General features: G+C 43.4%; 1 protein-coding gene across 2 annotated transcripts in view; it reads right to left on the bottom strand.

Annotated features, from left to right (window-relative positions):
• Atp2c1 (ATPase secretory pathway Ca2+ transporting 1) overlaps positions 1-20,035 on the bottom strand; it is an 81,555-nt gene that overhangs the window by 5,079 nt on the left and 56,441 nt on the right. For both annotated transcript variants that reach the window (XM_042666099.1, XM_042666098.1), the window contains exons 16-24: positions 18,625-18,729; positions 17,219-17,375; positions 13,750-13,920; positions 12,858-12,955; positions 8,906-8,956; positions 7,601-7,767; positions 5,324-5,392; positions 2,433-2,549; positions 7-154 (exon numbers count right to left, since the gene is read on the bottom strand). In XM_042666099.1, the coding sequence (XP_042522033.1) occupies positions 7-154; positions 2,433-2,549; positions 5,324-5,392; positions 7,601-7,767; positions 8,906-8,956; positions 12,858-12,955; positions 13,750-13,920; positions 17,219-17,375; positions 18,625-18,729 (1,083 nt within the window). The remainder of the gene's footprint in view (positions 1-6; positions 155-2,432; positions 2,550-5,323; positions 5,393-7,600; positions 7,768-8,905; positions 8,957-12,857; positions 12,956-13,749; positions 13,921-17,218; positions 17,376-18,624; positions 18,730-20,035) is intronic.

Raw genomic sequence — 20,035 nt, 5'->3', positions numbered from 1 at the left:
ACGTACCTCACGCCAGAAGACGAACAAAGTCCCACAGACAATGATTATGGATGAGACAAGGATCTTAAGTATCAGATTTTTAGTCAATATGCTGTCCTTCCAGTTACGAGGAGGTTTACGGATGACATCTTTATCCACTGGTTCTACTCCAAGGCTTTTAAAAGCAAACCAAAAGCTGGAATTACTTGCAGGAATTAAGGTATGGATTTACTTTCCCGACTTTACCTTCCCTCACCCAGGAAAACAAATACTTCATTATGAGAATAAAAGGTTGACTCATAAAGGAAACCTTGGCTGTGATTTCTTTTTTTTTTTTGGGGGGGGGTCGGTCATGGGGCTTGAACTCTGGGCCTGGGCGCTGTCACTCAGCTCTTCAGCTCAAGGCGAGCGCTCTACCACTTGAGCTATAGAGCACCACTTCCGGTTTTGTGGTGGTTCACTGGAGATCAGAGTCCCAAGGACTTTCCTGCCCGGGCTGGCTTTGAACCGTGATCCTCAGATCTCAGCCTCCTGAGTAGCTAGGATTATAGGCGTGAGCCACCAGCGCCCCGCTGGCTGTGATTTCTTTAAAAAAAAAAAAAACTACAGCTGGGCATGAGCCTATGCCTACAGAGTACCAGCTGCTCCAGATGCTGGGGCAGGAGGAGGGCTCAGGCCAGGGGTTGAAGGGCAGCCTGGGTAACAGAGAAGAAGAGGGCTGGGAAGGTGGCTCAGTGGTAGAGCGCTTGCCTTGCATGCCTGAGGCCCTGGGTTCGATTCCTCAGCACCACATAAGCAAAAAGAAAAAAGCCGGAAGTGGCACTGTGGCTCAAGTGGTAGAGCGCTCGCCTTGAGCTGAAGAGCTGAGGGACAGCGCTCAGGCCCAGAGTTCAGGCCCCACAATCGGACCCAAAAAAAAAAAAAAAAAGGAAAGAAGAGATGATAATTACATCATGGTTTGTTGTGGTTTTTTTCTGCTTTTACCCTTATTTATTTGGCATAGTAATAGGTGTTTGGTAGTCAACTTCCAAAAACTTGTTCAATTTCATTTGCATTTAATTTTTTTAATTTCAGAAACAACCAGTGAGGGGCTGGGAAGGTGGCTCAGTGGTAGACTGCATGCCTCATGGGCATGAGGCCCTAGGTTGGATTCCTTAGCACCACATACACAGAAAAGGCTGAAAGTGGCGCTGTGGCTCAAGTGGTAGAGCGCTAGCCTTGAGCTGAAGAGCTGAGGGACAGCGCCCAGGCCCAGAGTTCAGGCTACACAACTGACAAAAACAAACAAAATCAATGAGTATATATATATATACATATATACCAGTCCTGGGGCTTGAACTCAAGGCACTATCCCTGAGCCTCTTTGTTTTGTTTTTTGGGTCCGGTCGTGGGGCCTGAACTCTGGGCCTGGGCGCTGTCCCTCAGCTCGTCAGCTCAAGGCTAGTGCTCTACCACTTGAGCCACAGCACCACTTCCGGCTTTTTTCTTTTTGCTTATGTGGTGCTGAGGAATGGAACCCAGGGCCTCATGCATGCAAGGCAAGTGCTCTACCACTGAGCCACCTTCCCAGCCCCGTCCCTGAGCCTCTTTGTATTCAGAGTTACCACTCTATCATAGTGCCACTTCCAGCTTTTTCTGAACAGTTTTTATTGGAGATAAGAGTCTCACGGACTTTTTTTTTTGGGGGGGGGGGGGGTCCAGTCGTGGGGCCTGAACTCTGGGCCTGCGCGCTGTCCCTCAGCTCTTCAGCTCAAGGCTAACGCTCTACCATTTGAGCCACAACACCACTTCCGGCTTTTTTCTTTTTGCTAATGTGGTGCTGAGGAATTGAACCCAGGGCCTCAGGCATAGGAGGCAAGCGCTCTACCACTGAGCCACCTTCCCAGCCCCTCTCACGGACTTTTTTGCCCAGGCAGGTTTCAAACCATGATCCTCAGATCTCAGCCTCCTGGGTTTTAGCTAGGATTACAAGCATGAACAACCAGCACCTGGCTGAACAGTATTTTTTAAGCAACATGGTTTCTACTAGGATGATTTGCTGCAATGGCTAATGACACTTGATTCCTCTATAATTATAAAATGAGACTCCTTTAGTACTTCCCAAAGCCTCTAAAACGGACAGGAATCTACACAGATAATGGAGAAATCTGACTCCAGCATTATTAAATGTAATTTTTGGAAATAAAAAAGCTAACTTCCTGAGGACAGGAAGTGACCTTGTTCCCTGATCCCCTCTCACTCAAGGGCAAGGCGATGGACAGAGGGCAAAGCTCAGACCCACACTATGTGAATTACCAGCCAGGAGAATTAATGATATGTGCACATCACACAATTTGTAGCAAACATGTTGACTGCCATATTTTCTAACACTGTCCATAATGAAGTTTTAAAACTTAATTATCAGAGTGATAATGATGTTGATGTTCTAGTTCACACATGGAAAAAACTCTGACCTTTGAGCAGGGGGTCCATCCATAATGATATTGATCCACAGAATCTGCATTGCATTGAGGGGATTAGGAAAGTTCATTAATGTAGCCAGTGAGATTAAGGTTAGTGCTGCTATACTCCTGTTGGAAGAGAGTCATTTAAAAATCTGTCAGCGCAATAAAATTTCCAATTTACACATTTCTTAAAGTATTTTAAAAATCTCATGTTACTAGTATATCCTAAACGCCTATTATTCAAGTAACCTATATTTGAACATTTTAGATAGCAATGGGTTTTTGTTTTTTTGCCAGTCCTGGGGCTTGAACACAGGGCCTAAGCTCTGTCCCTCAGCTCTTCAGCTCCAGGCTAGTACTCTACCATTTAAGCCACAGTGCCACTTGTGGCTTTTTCTATGTGGTACTGAGGAATCAAAGCTAGGGCTTCCATGCATGCTAAGCAAGCACTCTACCACTAAGCCACATTCCCAGGCTAGATAGCAATATTTTAATATAAGACTTCCAAGATGTTTAGACATTGGCAAAGAGAGGAACATCTTTTTTTTTGGGGGGGGGAGGGGGGGAAGGGGAATCAGTCATGGGCCTGGGAGCTGTCTCTTGAGCTCTTCAGCTCAAGGCCAGCACTCTACCACTTGAGCCACAGCACCACTTCTGGTTTTCTGAATGGTTAATTAGATATAAGAGTATCTCAGCCTTTCCTGCCCAAGCTGGCTTTGAACTGTGATCCTCAGATCCCAACCTCCTGAGTAGCTAGGATTACAGGCATGAGCCATTGGCACCTGGCAGAACATCTTCAAAACAAACAACAAACAAGCCAGGTACCGGTGGCTTATGCCTGTAATCCTAGCTACTCAGGATGCTGAGATCTGAAGATCACAGTTCAAAACCAGCCCAGGCGTGAAACTCCATGAGACTCTGATCTCCAATAAACCAGTAGAAAACCGAAAGTGGCGCTGTGGCTCAAGGGGTAGAGCACTCACCTTGAGCTGAAGAGCGCAAAGACAGCATCCAAGCCCAGAGTTCAAGCCCAACAACCGACCAAAAAACAAACAACAACAACAAACAGTATCTCTCTAGGAAGCCAAAGCTGAACTGGAACTTGTAATCCTCTTATGTCAGTCTCCTCAAACCTGGTGTTATAGGCATGTGCTACCAAACGCAGCTGAGAGAAAGATTTCTTTTTTAAAAATCTATGTAGCAGTTACCATTTCAACAGCTAACTGCTTTTTTCCTTCTTGAATTCAGAGCATATGTATGATCTCTGAGCTTCTTTACTCAAGGTGAGCTACTCTACTGCTTCAGCTATAGCTGTATTTCTGGTGATTAATTGAAAGGAAGAGTCTCATGGACTTTTTTCCTTGGACTAGCTTCAAATCACAATCCTTAAATCTCAGATTCCTGAGTAGCTAGAATTATAAGGTAAGCCACCCATGTCCAGTTCCAATTGCCTTTTCTTTTTGGTGGGTCATGGGGCTTGAACTCAGGGCCTGGGCGCTCTCCCTAAATTCTTTTGCTCAAGGCTTGAGCTCTATCACTTTGAGCCACAGAGCCACTTCCAGTTTTCTGGTGATTAATTGGAGATAAGAGTCTGACAGGGGACTGGGAATGTGGCTTAATGGAAGAGTGCTTGCCTAGCATGCATGAAGCCCTGGCTTCAATTCCTCAGTACCACATACACTGAAAAAGCCAGAAGTGGCGCTGTGGTTTAAGTGGTAGAGTGCTAGTCTTGAGCAAAAGAAGCTCAAAGACAGTGTCCAGGCCCTGAATTCAAGCCCCAGGACTGGCCAAAAAAAGAGTCTCTCAGACTTTCCTGTCCGAGCTGGCTTTGAACCACAATCTGTAGATCTCAGCCTCCTGAGTAGCTAGGATTATAGATGTGATTCATCCATGCCTCGCTCCACTTGCTTTTTTGTTTTTTGGGTTTTTTTTTGGTCCGGTCGTGGGCCCTGAACTCTGGGCCTAGGCGCTGTCCCTCAGCTCTTCAGCTCAAGGCTAGCGCTCTACCACTTGAGCCACAGTGCCACTTCCGGCTTTTTTCTTTTTGTTTATGTGGTGCTGAGGAATCGAACCCAGGGCCTCAGGCATGCAAGGCAAGCGCTCTACCACTGAGCCACCTTCCCAGCCCATCCAATTGCTTTTTAACTATAGAAGAGCCTTGTATTTTCAGAAAAAGATTCTAAAAGGAAACAGTGATTTATGCCCAGGCCCTTAGACTTCAGAAGCTACTAAGTTACAAACATTTATATAAGTATATGCTTATATCTTCAGTATTCATTGGGCACTGGCTCCAGTACCCCTCAGGTTCCAAATCCCAGTCTCTTATATTCTCCTCTATAATTATCTCAATAATAGCTAATGCAATCTAAGTGCTCTGTAAATAGCTGTAATCATGTACTGTTTCAGGTAATAACAATGGCAATACTTATGTTTACAAACATATGTAATTTTTCTGAATATTTTCAATCCACAGTTGGACCCACAGAGGTGGAACCTGTGGATAAATATTTTAATGGTGATATAAGCACCTAGTTATCAATTCAGAAGCACATCATGTCTTTTTTTTTTTTTTTTTTTGCCCGTTTGGGGGCTTGAACTTGGGGCCTGGGCACTGTCCCTGAGTCTCTTTGTACTCAAGGCTAGCGCTCTATCACTTGAGCCACAGTGCTACTTCTGTGATAAGAGTCTCATGGACTTTCCTGCCTGAGCTGGCTTCAAATCATGCCTTAGATCTTAGCCTCCTGAGGTACTGGCCCCCAGATGCCATGTTAAATTCCAGAATCACAATTTTCTTTTTGGAAAACATACATGGAAAAATTTTTAGACATTCTGCTGAAGTTTTATTTTTCTCATAAATTATATAGAAGACCCCATAGGTAACAAAACTCTTACAAACTTACGTGCTCAGTTGAAATCTAACAAAATTTTTAATGTTATTATAAATGCCTTTACCCTCTTCAATTGCGGACCTGAAATTTTAAAAATAAAGAAGAAAATATTACATTTTTTTTTAATTCTGAAACTAATTTTGAAACTAAATTTCCAGTTAAACATCATATGTATCTTAAAGAATATCAAATTTTTTTCTTCATATAAGATTAGAAAAAAATACAGCAAAACTATTTTAGCAAGGAATTGAAATCAAGTCTATTATGCTCTATCTAAACCTATTTCATTATTCAATATTAAAAAATTTTACTCTTAAAATATATTTCAGGGCTGGGAACATGGCTCAAGTGGAAGAGCACCTGTCTAAAAAATGGAAAGCCAGTACTGCAAATACACACACACACACACACACACACATAACTGTGTCTCTACAAGAGATAATAGTACACATTTTTTATGCTAAAATAATGACATTTTTTTTGGGGGGGGGGGGGGTCCGGTTGTGGGGCCTGAACTCTGGGCCTGGGCACTGTCCCTCAGCTCTTCAGCTCAAGGCTAGCGCTCTACCACTTGAGCCACAGCGCCACTTCCAGCTTTTTTCATTTTGCTTATGTGGTGCTGAGGAATCGAACCCAGGGCCTCAGGCATGCAAGGCAAGCACTCTACCACTGAGCCATCTTCCTAGCCCAATAATGACATTTTTTACCCTTCAAAAAGCTCACTTTTTTTTTTTTTTGGTCCGTCATGGGGCTTGAACTCTGGTCTTGGGCGCTGTCCCTTGCACTCTTCAGCTCAAGGCTAGTGCTCTATCACTTAAGCCACAGCGTCACTTCTGGTTTTCTAGTGGTTTTTTGGGAGATAAGAGTTTCAAGGACTTTCCTGCCTGGGCTGGCTTTGAACCGTGATCCTCAGAGCTCAGCTTCCTAAGTAGCTAGGATTACAGGCATGAGCCACTGGTGCCCAGCAAGCTCATTATTTTTAAAGGGTTATATTAGTACATGTCCAGAATTAAACAGCAATCAGATATGCAAGAATTATGGAATGTAAGCTATGTGTTGCTTCTATACACAAGTAAAGTAATAAGAGGTAAATACTTTTTTTTTTTTTTTTTGGTTGTTGCTGTTGTTTTTTTGTCAGTCATGGGACCTGAACTCTGGGCCTGGGTGTTGTCCCTCAGCTCTTCAGCTCAAGGCTAGCACTCTACCACTTGAGCTACAGTGCCACTTCCGGCTATTCATGTGGTGCTGAGGAATTGAACCCAGGGCTTCATGCATACAAGACAAGCTCTCTACCACTGAGCCACTTTCCCAGCCCAAGACTTGGTTTTAAAAATGCATACAAAGCTGGGCGCTGGTGGCTCACACCTGTAATCCTAGCTACTCAGGAAGACTGAGATCTGAGGATCGAGGTTCAAAGCCAGCCCGGGCAGGAAAGTCCATGAGACTCTTATCTCCAATAAACCACTAAAAAACCGGAAGTGGTGCTGTGGCTCAAGCAGTAGAGTGCTCACCTTGAGGTAAAGAGCTGAGGGACAGCGCCTAGGCTCAGAGTTCAAACCCCACGACTGACAAAAAAAAAACAAAAAAAGTTAAAAATGCATACAAATTATTTATTTAGTCTACCAAAAAAAAAAAATGTATTTTTCCAAAAAAGGAAAGAAAAAGGAGAGATGTATTATTTTCAAAGCCTGGCCCATACTATGAGCCCTGGGCTCCTGAGTGTATCTTTAGGCCACAACTGAATAGTGAAACATTCTGGGATGTGTAATTAGAATTGATCAGGTCATCTAATGGAAGATGAGCAGAATTTCAGATAACCTCCACCCAAACACTGCAAACCTGACACTACTAGGCATTACTCTAGAGTCTTAAGTCAGATGGCAATTGGCTAGAACAACTATTCAGATTTAACACATTGCATCATGAAATGGGGGTAACAGAACAAGTTACTGATAGAAGCAGCAGGCATGACAGAACTCCATCCTTTTCAATGCCTACTGCAGGGACATGCACAGGTACAGTTTTGTAAACTGAATTTATTGAAAATAAAGCCTTGCCCCCATGAGGGGTCACTTCTGTTCCATCTGAAATGAAGAGCCCTGCCCTTTAGTTCGGTCTGTTCTAGCCTCACAAACCATCTTCTGTAGAACGATACACAGAACCAGATCAGTGTGGAAAATGGGGCTAACTTATCCAATACTGAAATATGCTCATTCTCTTCTACTTGAGGCATCTGGGAATGGGGTGTAGGAGAGGATAGACAATTATTCTCACTGAAGCAAAACTCACATTATGGTTTGGAAATCATCGTCCACCAGGATCATGTCCGCTGCCTCTTTGCAAACATCTGTGCCGGTCTGGCCCATCGCGATCCCGATGTCTGCAGCCTTCAGGGCAACGGCGTCATTTACTCCATCGCCTGTCATGGCTACCACCGACCCAGTCTTCTGCAGAGACTGAAGGGGAGCAGAGAAGAGGGGGGAGGGGAGAAGTATGCACAAAAACCCTGCTTCCATACAGATAGCAGCAAACACAAATGCTCAATTTTTTTATATACATTATTAAAACCAAAAAATAATACAGATCGCCCTTTTTTTGTTCAATAAACTTAAAGGAATGAAGGGCTTAATCAGATAAAGCTTAGAAGACATTGTTACTACTGTGCCATCCATGAACGGGAACACTCTATATAATGTAAAATGTCACCTAATGATACATTTCTGTATCGTATCCTCATTGCTGAGTAACGGACGGCTATATTTCACTACATAATCTAAATTACCATACCTTTGAAATACTGTTCACACACTCATACAACTTTTTTGTTGCATTTATTCTGGTTCTAGTTATTGAATTTGCACTGAGATGATTTGGACCCCAACAAGAACATATTTCTAAGTCAGGCACCACTGGCTCATGCCTGTAATCCTAGCTAACCGAGGCTGAGATCTGAGGATCATGGTTCAATGCCAGCCCAGACAGAAAAGTCCGTGAGACTCTAATCTCCAATAAACTACCAGAAAACCAGAAGTGGCACTGTGGCTCAAGTGGTAGAGTGCTCTCCTTGAACTGAAGAGCTGAGGGACAGCATCCAGGCCTGCGTTCAAGCCCCAGGACAAAAAAAAAAAGAATGTATTTCTATACTTTTTAATCACTTAAAGAAGGCTGTGCTATATCTGCAAATACTTCATGAAGTTGTCTTCTACATCTCCTTATGCTAACTAAATTCTCTATTAGATTTCTATGTCAAGCTCTTAAAAAAATTTTTGCTTGGGGGCTGGGAAGGTGGCTCAGTGGTAGAGCGCTTGATTTGCATGCATGAGGCCCTGGGTTCGATTCCTCAGCACCACATAAGCAAAAAAGAAAAAAACCGGAAGTGGTGCTGTGGCTCAAGTGGTAGAGTGCTAGCCTTGAGCTGAAGAGCTGAGGGACAGCGCCCAGGCCCTAGAGTTCAGGCCTCACGACCAGACAAAAAAAAAATTTTGCTTGTTTTGCTTTTACTACACTGACTGTAATGCTCTATCCATACTCCTTCAAATACAAACCAACGAAGCAGCATTCTGTGTGAAACAATTTTGAATTCTGGACACTTACTTTAATAATTTTCATCTTGTGCCTCGGACTAGCTCTGTAAAATACTGCGACCTGTAAACACACGGGACACAATTAAAAATGTTAACGTCAGAATAACCCATGCTTTCGTAGCTAATGATATTTTACTGACCAGCTTAAACTGTATTTAATCCGGCACAGAAATGAATAAGCATCAATGCCTTATATTTACCTAGACACTCATTGGATACAGTCACTTCAGCCTTTACCAGAGGAAAGGTTGGGTTTATCATAGCAAATACATCATTTAAACCAGAAGCTCAATTTGTACCACTGGGTTTCACTGCACATTGTTGCAGTGGTCCAGAGATGGAAAAGGGAAAAGTTTCCAGCATTTGTGCCTTCCTCGAAGTGGGGCACAACGAAAGCTTCCTTGCCCTCCGTTCTGCCTTCACGGAGATGAAGAACAGCCGCCTCTCTATCTATGTCTGTAGGGCATCTGCCATTTTGCTTCTTCACTTTTACATAAGGTAATTCATTACTGCCCTTTCTACTGTAGGTCCAAAACATACTCCTCCAACAGTATTTTTTTTTTTTTTTTGCCAGTTCTGGGGCTTGAACTCAGGGCCTGGGCACTGTCCCTGAGTTTCTTTTGCTCAAGGCTAGCACTCTACCACTTGAGCCACTGCTCCAGTGCTAGTCTTTTCTGTGTATGTGGCACTGAGGAATGGAACCCAGGGGCTTCATGCATATGAGGCAAGCACGCTACCACTAAGCCACATCCCCAGCCCCTTCTCCAACTGTATTTAATCTCTTTTTCTGACACTGTCTGTTTTGGGGTCCTAAAGACCTTTCACGGTACCCTGTATCTACCAGAAACAAGCTAAGTGAAAATTGTAATTATTCAGAAATTAATCATGAAATATAGGGCACTGAAATTATACCTGGATTATACCAAATATAAATAAAAGGCCAATTACAAATGCTGGCATTAAACTGAGTAAAATTTGGGATTTTGTTTTTATCAATACTGGGGCTTAAACACAAGGCCTCAGAGTTCTGAGGTATATACTTCAGCCATGCACCTATCGCTTTAGTAATTTACCAAGTAGGGATTTGAGATTTTCCTCGGGCCTGTCTCAATCTATAGTCCTCCTAACCTGTGTTACCTAGTAGGTGGGATAACAGCATGTTTGATGAGATGGGGGTTTTTGCCCAGGGTGACCCTTGATCCTCTGGATCTCAACCTCCTGAGGAGCTAAAACTACAGGTGTAAACCACTGCATCTGGCTCATAATTTAATTTCTGATCCTACCCAATCACTTCTTTATAACTGCTGTGTGTTACCAAAATGGACAAGCCACTAACTGTTGGGCTTGTGAAGTCTTATTTCTTTTATGTAACAGCAAATTACTTAGCATGCATCTTGCATAGCTATCACTTTGATGTACGATTTTAGCATGTCAAAGCTTTTGATAGCACCTTGAAAATAAGAAGAACTGCTCTGAGACCAAGTAGCTCTCAATGACAAGCAGAGCAACCAGCTGGCCTTTTACATATGGGACACAGCACCTCGTGGAGTAAAATTTGTTCTTAAAGCATCAGCACAAACAAGTCAATCCTATTGAGTTAAAAACACCGAAATTTAATCATCACAAAATGAAAGCCTAAAGATATCAGATTCAAAACAAACATGCATGAAAAATTAATAAAATTATTCTGATGTCAACATTTTTAATATGTCCTGTGTTTGGCAGGTTGCAGTACTTTACAGAATATGAAATTAAAAATATTGGCCAATGCCGGGCGCTGGTGGCTCACGCTTGTAATCCTAGCTACTCAGGAGGCTGAGATCTGAGGATCGCGGTTCAAAGCCAGCCCGGGCAGGAGAGACCGTGAGACTCCTATCTCCAATAAACCACCAGAAAACCGGAAGTGGCGCTGTAGCTCAAGTGGTAGAGCGCTCGCCTTGAGCTGAAGAGCTGAGGGACAGCGCCCAGGCCCAGAGTTCAAGCCCCACGACCGACAAAAAAAAAAAAAAAAATTGGCCAAGCACTGGTGGCTCATGCCTATCATCCTAGCTACTCAGGAGGCTGAGATCTGAGGATTGTGGTTCGAAGCCAGCCCCAGCAGGAAAGGCCGTGAGACTCTTATCTCCAAGTCAGGGCCAAGAAGAACCAGAAATGGAGCTATGGCTCAAGTGGTAGAGCTTTAGCCTTGAGCACAAAAGCTCAAGGACAAGTGCCCAGGCCCATAATTCAAGCCCTAAGGGGAGTTCAGTTATTTCTACTCTTAACTTTTAAAACAGTGATGGTAGATGAATAGAAAATAATGATAAAGGCCAAGTGTCTGTGGTTCACTCCTATAATCCTAGCTACTCAAACTGAGATTGGGAGGATCACAGTAAGAAGCCAATCTAGATAGAAAAGTCCTTGAGACTTTATCTAAACTAACCACCAGCAAAAAGCTAGCCTGGAGGTAAGGTTCAAGTAATAGAACACCAGCATAGGAAGTATGAGGCCCTGAGTTTACAGCCTGGACAAGAAAAGAAAGGAGGGGAGGGGAGAGGGGAACAGGGGAGGGAAAGGGAAAAACTATGAAATAAATACTTAAAACTTAAAAGTGTAAAATTTTTATATAAGGCACACAGGAAAAAAATCTCTGTGACTGGGTTAGGTAAAGCTTTTTGATAAAAGACAGAATAAACCATACTTCAGCAAATTAACAACTTTTACTCCGTGGAAGACAAATGTGATGACAACCTGGGCTATACAGTAAGACTCTGCCTAAAAATAGAAAGTTAAAACATACAGGACACACACATCCAGAGCGTGCGTGGAAGATACTCTTAGGAGAGGAATTCAACAGAGATGCAAGGCCTATGTGCATCTGATCATATAAAATAATACTTATCCAAATGAACTCTAGGGAATGGAAACAGGAGGATTTTTTTCCGTCGTTGCTGTTTTTGTTTCCTTTGTCTTGTTTGATCATTTGTCTGTCTTAAGGAAGGTAAAGGGGGTCACAGACATGGAGGGCAAAAGAGTGAATAAATGCTGCAGTGGTACTCACTAGATACCATGTGGAACAATACAACTCGTGGGTGGGGATGGGAGGGAAAAACTGGGAGAGAGCAAGGGAAGGGATGACATCATCCAAAGGGAAGTATACTCTTTACCCGACATTTAACAGTAGCCCCTCTGTGCATAACCTTTATAACAATGAAAAAAATTAAAACCCTACAGGACAAAGGATAAGGGACTACTTTGTAGTAATGACGTCTCTCTAGCTTTTTTTTTTTTTTTTTGGGGTCCGGTTGTGGGGTCTGAACTCTGGGCCTGGGCGCTGTCCCTCAGCTCTTCAGCTCAAGGCTAGTGCTCTACCACTTGAGCCACAGCACCACTTCCGGCTTTTATCTTTTTGCTTATGTGGTGCTGAGAAATTGAACCCATGCCTTAGGCATGGAAGGCAAGTGCTCTACCACGGAGCCACCTTCCCAGCCCTCTAGCTTTAATTTATAAATACAAGTACTGTTAATGTCCATAGTACTTTCCTTAAAGGAAATGTAGTTTTTGCTGAAGTTAATGGTTGTGGAAAAATACTCCTTCCTGGGGCTGGGAAAGTGGCTCCGTGGTACAGTGCTTGCCTTACACTCATGAGGGGCACTGGGTTCGATTCCTCAGTACCACATAAGCAGAAAAAGCTGGAAGTAGTGCTGTGGCTCAAGTGGTATAGTGCTAGCTAGCCTTCAGCTGAAGAGCTGATGGACAATGCCCAGGCCCAGAAGTTCAGGCCCCACGACTGACCCCACCACCACTCCTCCCACAAAAAAAATATTCCTTCCTTATGATAGCAAACACTCAATAATAAGGCTATTTCAGTGGAACTGCTTTTGAGAATTTAAACCAGTCAATGTGGCAGTGAACAGTTTATAGAACAGTAGTAAGGGTTCACTCTGAGAACAAAGCTCTAAACGGCTCGGTCACATGGCTACCTTTGGCACAATCTGTGAGAGCTGCTGGACCTCCATGGCATCAATTTCTTCTCCTGAGACCGACTGGGAAGTTTTAGAATACAATCCCAAGCGACTGGCTAAAGCAGAGAGAGAGAGGGAAAAAAAATTAGCCAAATTAGTTTTGCTTCATGGATTTAGTCAACACTACTTTTAGTTAATAATGACTTTTAACTCTTTTTAAGAACAAAAAGTCTATTAAAAAAGAAAAATCACAAGGAGTTGGGAATGTGGCTTAGTGGTAGGGTGCTTGCCTACCATGCATGAAGTTCTGGGTTCGACACCTCAGTCCCACATAAACAGAAAAAGTTGGAAGTGGCACTGTAGCTCAAATGGTAGAGTGCTAGCCTTGAGCACAGAGAGGCTCAGAGATAGTACCCAGACCCTGAGTTCAAGCCCCCGATCCCCTACTCCCAACCCCCTGGCCAAAAAATAAAAAATAAAAATCACAAAACATACTATCAGTCACACAAAACCATTTGAATTTATCCTAAGTCCTGACTATGGTTTTTGTTTAAATTTAAGAAATTTCACTATTTAATCCAGTAAAATCTAAGAACTAAAAGAAGCCCAATCAGGTTAAGTGTAGCTTACAACTGATGGGATTATGAAGTGACAATCAATCATCTTTCTGTGAATAAAGTGATTTCATAAAGACTTGGTTATAACTTCTCAATATTCTTTTAAAAAAAAAACTATAATCAGCTTTCCCATAATTTTATATAAAGTCTGGGCAAAAAAAAAAAAAAGTGCATCAATTGTAATCACACAGCCTCAGCATGACATAAGCATGCATGGTGCCCAGGGTTCACTCAAGTGCACTGCAGCATTTCAAGGAAAACTACTAGGAACCAAAGGAAGCAGCTAGCTATACCGATTGCAACTGCAGTCTCCTGGGAGTCTCCAGTGATCATTTTTATCGACACTCCTGAGGCAATGAGTGTTGTAACAGCTTCTTTCACACCAGTTCTAGGAGGATCGATGATTCCCACCAAGCCAAGGAATGTCAGCTGACCCAGCTCAGGACCAGAAGCCAAAGCAAGAACTTAGGAAACAATAACAGAATCCCAACCAGAAAATGTGAGTCACAAAACATTAGAATTTAGCTGACAATCATTTTAGACTAACTATGAATTCATTTGTAGCTATTAAACAATCTTATAAAATTCAAAAGTTACTATATGCTAGGACATTACAATTTAATGGGTCTAGATATGGAGTTGCTTTAAGCTATCAAAAATGAAAAGGAATAAAACTAAAGAACTGTTAAACAGAAAAGGCAAGAGAGAGAGAATGAAGATCTTTTTTTCTTTTTTCTTTTGCCAGTCCTGGGGCTTGCACTCAGGACCTGGGCGCCTCCCTGAGCCTCTTTGTGCTAGCATTCTACTACTTTTTTTCTTTTTCTTTTTTTTTTTTTTTTTTTTTGGAGGGGGGGGGGGGGCGTCCAGTCGTGGGCCTGAACTCTGGGTGCTGTCCCTCAGCTCTTCAGCTCAAGGCTAGCGCTCTACCACTTGAGCCACAGCACCGCTTCTGGCTTTTTTTTCCCTGCATATGTGGTGCTGAGGAATAGAACCAACCCAGGGCCTCATGCATGCAAGGCAAGTGCTCTACCATTGAGCCACCTTCCCAGCCCAGCATTCTACTACTTTGAACCATAGCACCACTTCCACTTTTAAGTGGTTAATTGGAGATAAGAGTCTCATGGACTTTCCTTCCGGGGCTGGATTTGAATCACGATCCTCAGAATCTCAGCCTTCTGAGTAGCTAGAATGACAGGCGTGAGCCACTGGCACCTGGCTGAAGATGGTTTTTATAAACCAATTTCTTTGTTTGTTTGTTTGGTTTTTGTCCGGTTGTGGGCCTGAACTCTGGGTCTGGGCGCTGTCCCTCCCCTCTTTACCTCAAGGCTAGAGCTCTACCACTTGAGCCACAGCGCCACTTCCAACTTTTTTTTCTGCTATGTGGTGCTGAGGAATTGAACCCAGGGCCTCATGCATGCAAGGCAAGCACTCTACCACTGAGCCACCTTCCCAGCCCCTATAAACCAATTTCTTGCAGCTGCTTTGCACAAAAACTACTGCAACTTTGTTAAACACAACCAACTGTTTAGAGTTCATCAACCTTTACTAAGTCAATTTTAAGCAGATAGGCCTTTGAACGCAACACCAAATATCTTTATCTTTCCATTTCATAGGTTTCCAAGGAAAATTCAACAGCATGGAGGGAAAGCTGTATTAATTATACACAGCCTATAATTTCAAACATGGCAAACTGTGGAAGACAAGGGTTGTGTAACAGTGGTTAGAAGATCATTAGTACCAAGTAAGTTTGGATTCTTTCATTCTCTCCTTAACATTAACAGGCATTTCTTACAACCTTTGTTCTGTAAGAATATATAATGCATGGGCACCAGTAGCTCATGCCTGTCATCCTAGCTAATGAGGAGACCGAGATCTGAGGATTGTGGCTCAAAAATCAACCTAGGCAGGAAAGCCTGTGAGATTCTTATCTCCAATTAATTACCAAAAACTGGAAGTGGTGCTGTGGCTCAAGTGGAAGAGCGTTTGTCTTGAGCTGAAAAGCTGAGGGACAGTGTCTGTAAGGTCCACTCCTAGATGGTGAGCAGACTCCACCCTCCTCACAGCAAAGTCCTCACCCAGTACCTGTGTTAGCTAGGCAACTGGCACACCTGGAAGAGGTCACATCTGCACCAGCTGAGGTCACATCTGAATTTGATGTGGCCACACCTTTCTCCGCCCATACCCTAGATAAGGCCTAGCCCAGGCCTACACACTCTCTTTCCCAGCTCTCTTTTTCCCAGCTCTCTTTCCCAGCTCTCTCTTTCTCACTCTATTTCCCAGGTCTTTCCCAGCTCTCTCTTCTCTTTTCTAGCTCTTTCTCAGCCCTTTCCCAGGCCTTTCCCAGCCGAAAGAAGGGCCAACGTGGCCTGGTGCCAGCCAGAACAATAAATAAACCTACTCCTTACCTGAATACCACGTGCGTGGTGCTGTTCTTACTCGCCTACCTCTTTTTAAAAACCTAACAGTGTCCAAGCCCAGAGTTCAAGCCCCACGACCGACAACAACAACAAAAAGTTTATAATACTGGACACCATCATGTCATTATTTATGGTTTCCTGTTACCTTTGGACAGTAAGACATAAGAAAATCCTGTCCATTTTCCGTGTGTCATTTAGCTTACTCTCAGAATTCTGCAACCTCTCGTAATCTCCCTTATGAACCAAAGGGATGTGCCTGTATCTGGGGAATTATTAGCCTGGCACATCAAAAACTATCCCAAAGCACACTAACCCTAAGTACCTCATGGTGAGACTGAAAAGTTCCAGAGAGATCTAAGGAAGTATTTATTCTTATTCAAGCAGACAGTATAGAGAAATGGAAAACCAAAGTCAGAGGCAAGTAACTTCTGTTTTTCCAGTGTAAGAGTGATCTACCTAACTATTTACATAGATGCGGGACCCTAAGGCTTTCCCTGGGAAGGAAAAGCCGTCTGACAGTCCTTGGTGCTAAGAAAGAGACTGGTACAGAAGGGAAGGGAAGGGGAATCGCAGAAAGGGTGGGACAAAGGGTGAACCAATTCAACAGTGATACTCACTAGACACTATGTTGGAAATGAACTATACAACTTGGGGGCACAGGGGAGAAAAAGTGGGAGAAAATGAAGGAGGGGAGTAACACTGTCCAGAAAGAAATGTAGTCACTACCTTATTTATGTAACTGTAACCTCTCTGTATATCACCTTTACAATAAAAATTTAAATTTAAAAAAAAAAGGGTTGGGAATGTGGCTTAGTGGTAGAGTGCTTGCTCAGCATGCACGGAAGCCCTGGGTTTGATTAATCCCTCAGTACCACAGTAAAAAGTAATGCTATGGCTCAAGTGGTAGAGTCCAAGCCTTGAGCTAAAGAAGCTCAGGGACAGCAACCAGGCCCTGAGTTTAAACCTCAGGACTAGAGAAAAAAAAACAAACAGCAACTCTTCCAATTTCTTTGGAGACTGACTTCATACAGTCTGCCTAAGCCAGTAACTATTTAGAAGGGAAGAGCCAGCTGTGTACTCCTGCCGCTCCGTCCTGCACATGGTATCCCTGGGAGAGAGGGCCTGGTGTGGTCTGCCTGGGCTGGTGTTGACCCTGGATCCTCCGATCTCAGCCTCCTGCGTAACTACGACCAGCTCCCAGCTTTGACTTTCCATCTTTTAGGGGCTAGTTAGGAGGGTTCTATGAAGCCCGGAGCAGAATCGGATGGCCTGGCTGTGAAGTACGGACTCCTCTGCAGTTAGAACGGAACTTTCCATTCCGAGAATGACACTGAGATGGGCTTACCTCTGAGTCCTGCTGAGCCCATGCGTACCTTCTCTTGTTGGTACAGCTCTCTCTGCTGCTGGGTAAGTGCCAGGTTCTGCCCTTTGCTGAGGTATGTAGTGCAGTACTTAATCACCTGTTCATAGGCACCCTTCATAAAACAAACCTCTGGTCTGTCCTAAGAAGAAAAAAATAGACCAAATACAAGTGTCATTTAACTTGGATACAAAACAAGTGACGTGTGTTTTTCCTAATCCCTAGGGCAGTTTTGCTCAAGCCTAATTTTCCAAGTGGCACTTGAACTCTGAAGATTTAAAAACTCACTGGGGGTTGGGGGAGAGCGCGTGCCAAGGGGCAAAACAAACGAAACAACTCATGCGAGAGCTTTCTCTCTTCTTCTACAGAAAACAGAATCTGCCCTACATGTTTGCAGACATTGAGGGCAGCACTATACCAAGCCTCAAATGAAATGCTCGTGAAATCTGGGACAAGGCTCTTCAGAACGCAACAGGGAAAGGAAAGAGATGCAATATTAACCTGCAGACAATCGTTTGAGCTCTTTATTGGTTATTGTTTATATAGCTATGTCTACCTACTCACTTGCAATCCTATTAAATTCTCATAACCATCCTGTAATTGAAGGCATTGCCAGGCATTTTTTTCTTTTAAGCATAGCAGAATATTCAGCTCTGTATGTATAAGGCCTCCTTGGGTTCAATTCCCAGTTCACGAAAACAAAAAATAACACTCAAAACTATTAATGAAAACCTAAAGCCCCTCTCCAATCCCAAGCCCCTCTCCAATCCCAAGCCCCTCTCCAATCCCTGGTAAGTATGGACTAAAATTCTGTTTGTGTTTTCCCCATAGCTTCGATGATGTCTAGTCACTGTCTGAGATGAAGTCTCATGAACTTTTTTCCCCCAGGCTGACCCTGAACCTTGATCCTCTGACCTCTGCTCCCAAGTGACTAGGATTACAATTGTGAGCCACTGCATCCAGCCTAATCTATGTAATGAAAGCACAATTTGGTAACAGTAACTCTGAATAATTATATACTGTAGACAACAGAACTCTCTACACTAGCTATAAAAATTTAGAAAGCACCCAAAAAACACAGTGATTGCTTAGTACATGTCATTTTTGCCAGTTTGTAATTCTACATATATTTGGGAACCACTCTTCTACAAAACAGTATGATTTTGTTTGTTCTTAAGGTAGGACATGCTGGGCGCTGGTGACTCACATCTGTCATCCTGAATACTCTCAGGAGGCTGAGATCTGAGGATTGCAGTTCAAAGCCAGCCTGGGAGGAAAGTCTATGAGACTCTTATCTCCACTAAACGAGAGAGAGGAGGGAGAGGAGAGAGAGGAGACAGAGGAAACAGAGGAGGCAGAGGAGAGAAAGAGAAAGAGAGAGAGAGAGATACCTGCTGAGTTCGATGCACACACTTAACAGCCATCCACTTTTGCTCAGAACTAAAAGGGTATTCAGCTTTTCTGATATAATCTTGTTGAAGTCCATCCAGACCCATCTAAAAGGCAAAAATAAAGTAAGTTAATCCTATCTAATATGTGCTGATTTTCTTTTCCTTTAACAAGCAACAAAGTCATGGTGTATAGCTTATCTGGTTAAGAGGTGTCTGGATTATTTTCAAACAATGGAGGAATAACAGCCATGTCCCATCCATATCTACTGCATTTCCCTGCACAGCAGCGTACCTCTTCAACAGGAGAGCCTGGGAGTGTGTAGATACAGAAGTGTACTGTGTGTTCACCAGGCCTTCACTGCTGACTGTATATTAATCTTTCTACCAGCTCAAATTCTAAAAGGAAGCAAGATAGAAATAAAGGTGCGGGCTGGGAAGGTGGCTCAGTGGTAGAGTGCTTGCCTTGCATGCCTGAGGCCCTGGGTTCGATTCCTTAGCACCACATAAGCAAAAAGAAAAAAAAAAGCCGGAAGTGGCGCTGTGGCTCAAGTGGTAGAGCGCGCTAGCCTTGAGCTGAAGAGCTGAGGGACAGCGCCCAGGCCCAGAGTTCAGGCCCCACGACCGGACCCAAAAAAAAAAAAAAAGAAAGAAAGATGGTCCTGTCCGACACTGAGTGTGACGTTTTATAACCAATAAAACCTTCAGATTCAACCCCTCTCTCGATGGGGCCTCAAAACTGTCTTGCAACAAGCCTGGTCTTCCCCCTCCACTGCTTTATCTACTGGCAAGAACCAATGTCACAGTGCTGGCTCTCCATCCCAGTGCCCTTTGTAGCTTTTTCCAAATATCCAAGATACTTTTAAACGACTCACAATTCCACAGGTGAGTGCTTTTTGTTTGCTACTGTAGTGTTTCGGCTCTCTCTAGCATTTGAGGGTCTTGTGGAAATCCCTCGATGCAGCCTAGTGAGCCATCTTCCTTTCTACTCAGCTATCTTTCATGTCATCCACATTAGTTAACATGTGAGCCAAAATCCAGTCTATGCTTATCCCTACATGCTTTCATTCCAGATCTTTCCATCAGCTTGACCCCCCTTCCCCTTCTGAGCCCTAGAAGCCCTCCTCCTAGCTCTGAATTTACACTGTGCTTACACATGGCTCAAGGTGTTGGATGTAACTGAGTCTACTTTCATTTATTTAAAAAATATCAGTATTTAACTCCACTCTAAAATGACCTCATATAAGGTGGTTTTGCACTTCACCTCTTCAAGAAGCTAAAACTTTGTTAAGCAGGATACAGGAAATAGTTGGTCTCTGAGTCACTCTTTTGCGTATCTTTTTGGTTTCCTTTTTGCGGGGTAAAGGGAGGAGTTCTGGGATGTTTAAAATCCACACCTTGTGCTTCCTATGCG

Source organism: Dipodomys spectabilis, unplaced genomic scaffold (assembly GCF_019054845.1).
Source record: "Dipodomys spectabilis isolate Male_0828 unplaced genomic scaffold, ASM1905484v1 ptg000360l, whole genome shotgun sequence".
Classification (NCBI taxonomy): domain Eukaryota; kingdom Metazoa; phylum Chordata; class Mammalia; order Rodentia; family Heteromyidae; genus Dipodomys; species Dipodomys spectabilis.
Note: the sequence above shows the minus strand (reverse complement) of the source record. Positions and strands in the feature narration are given on the sequence as shown.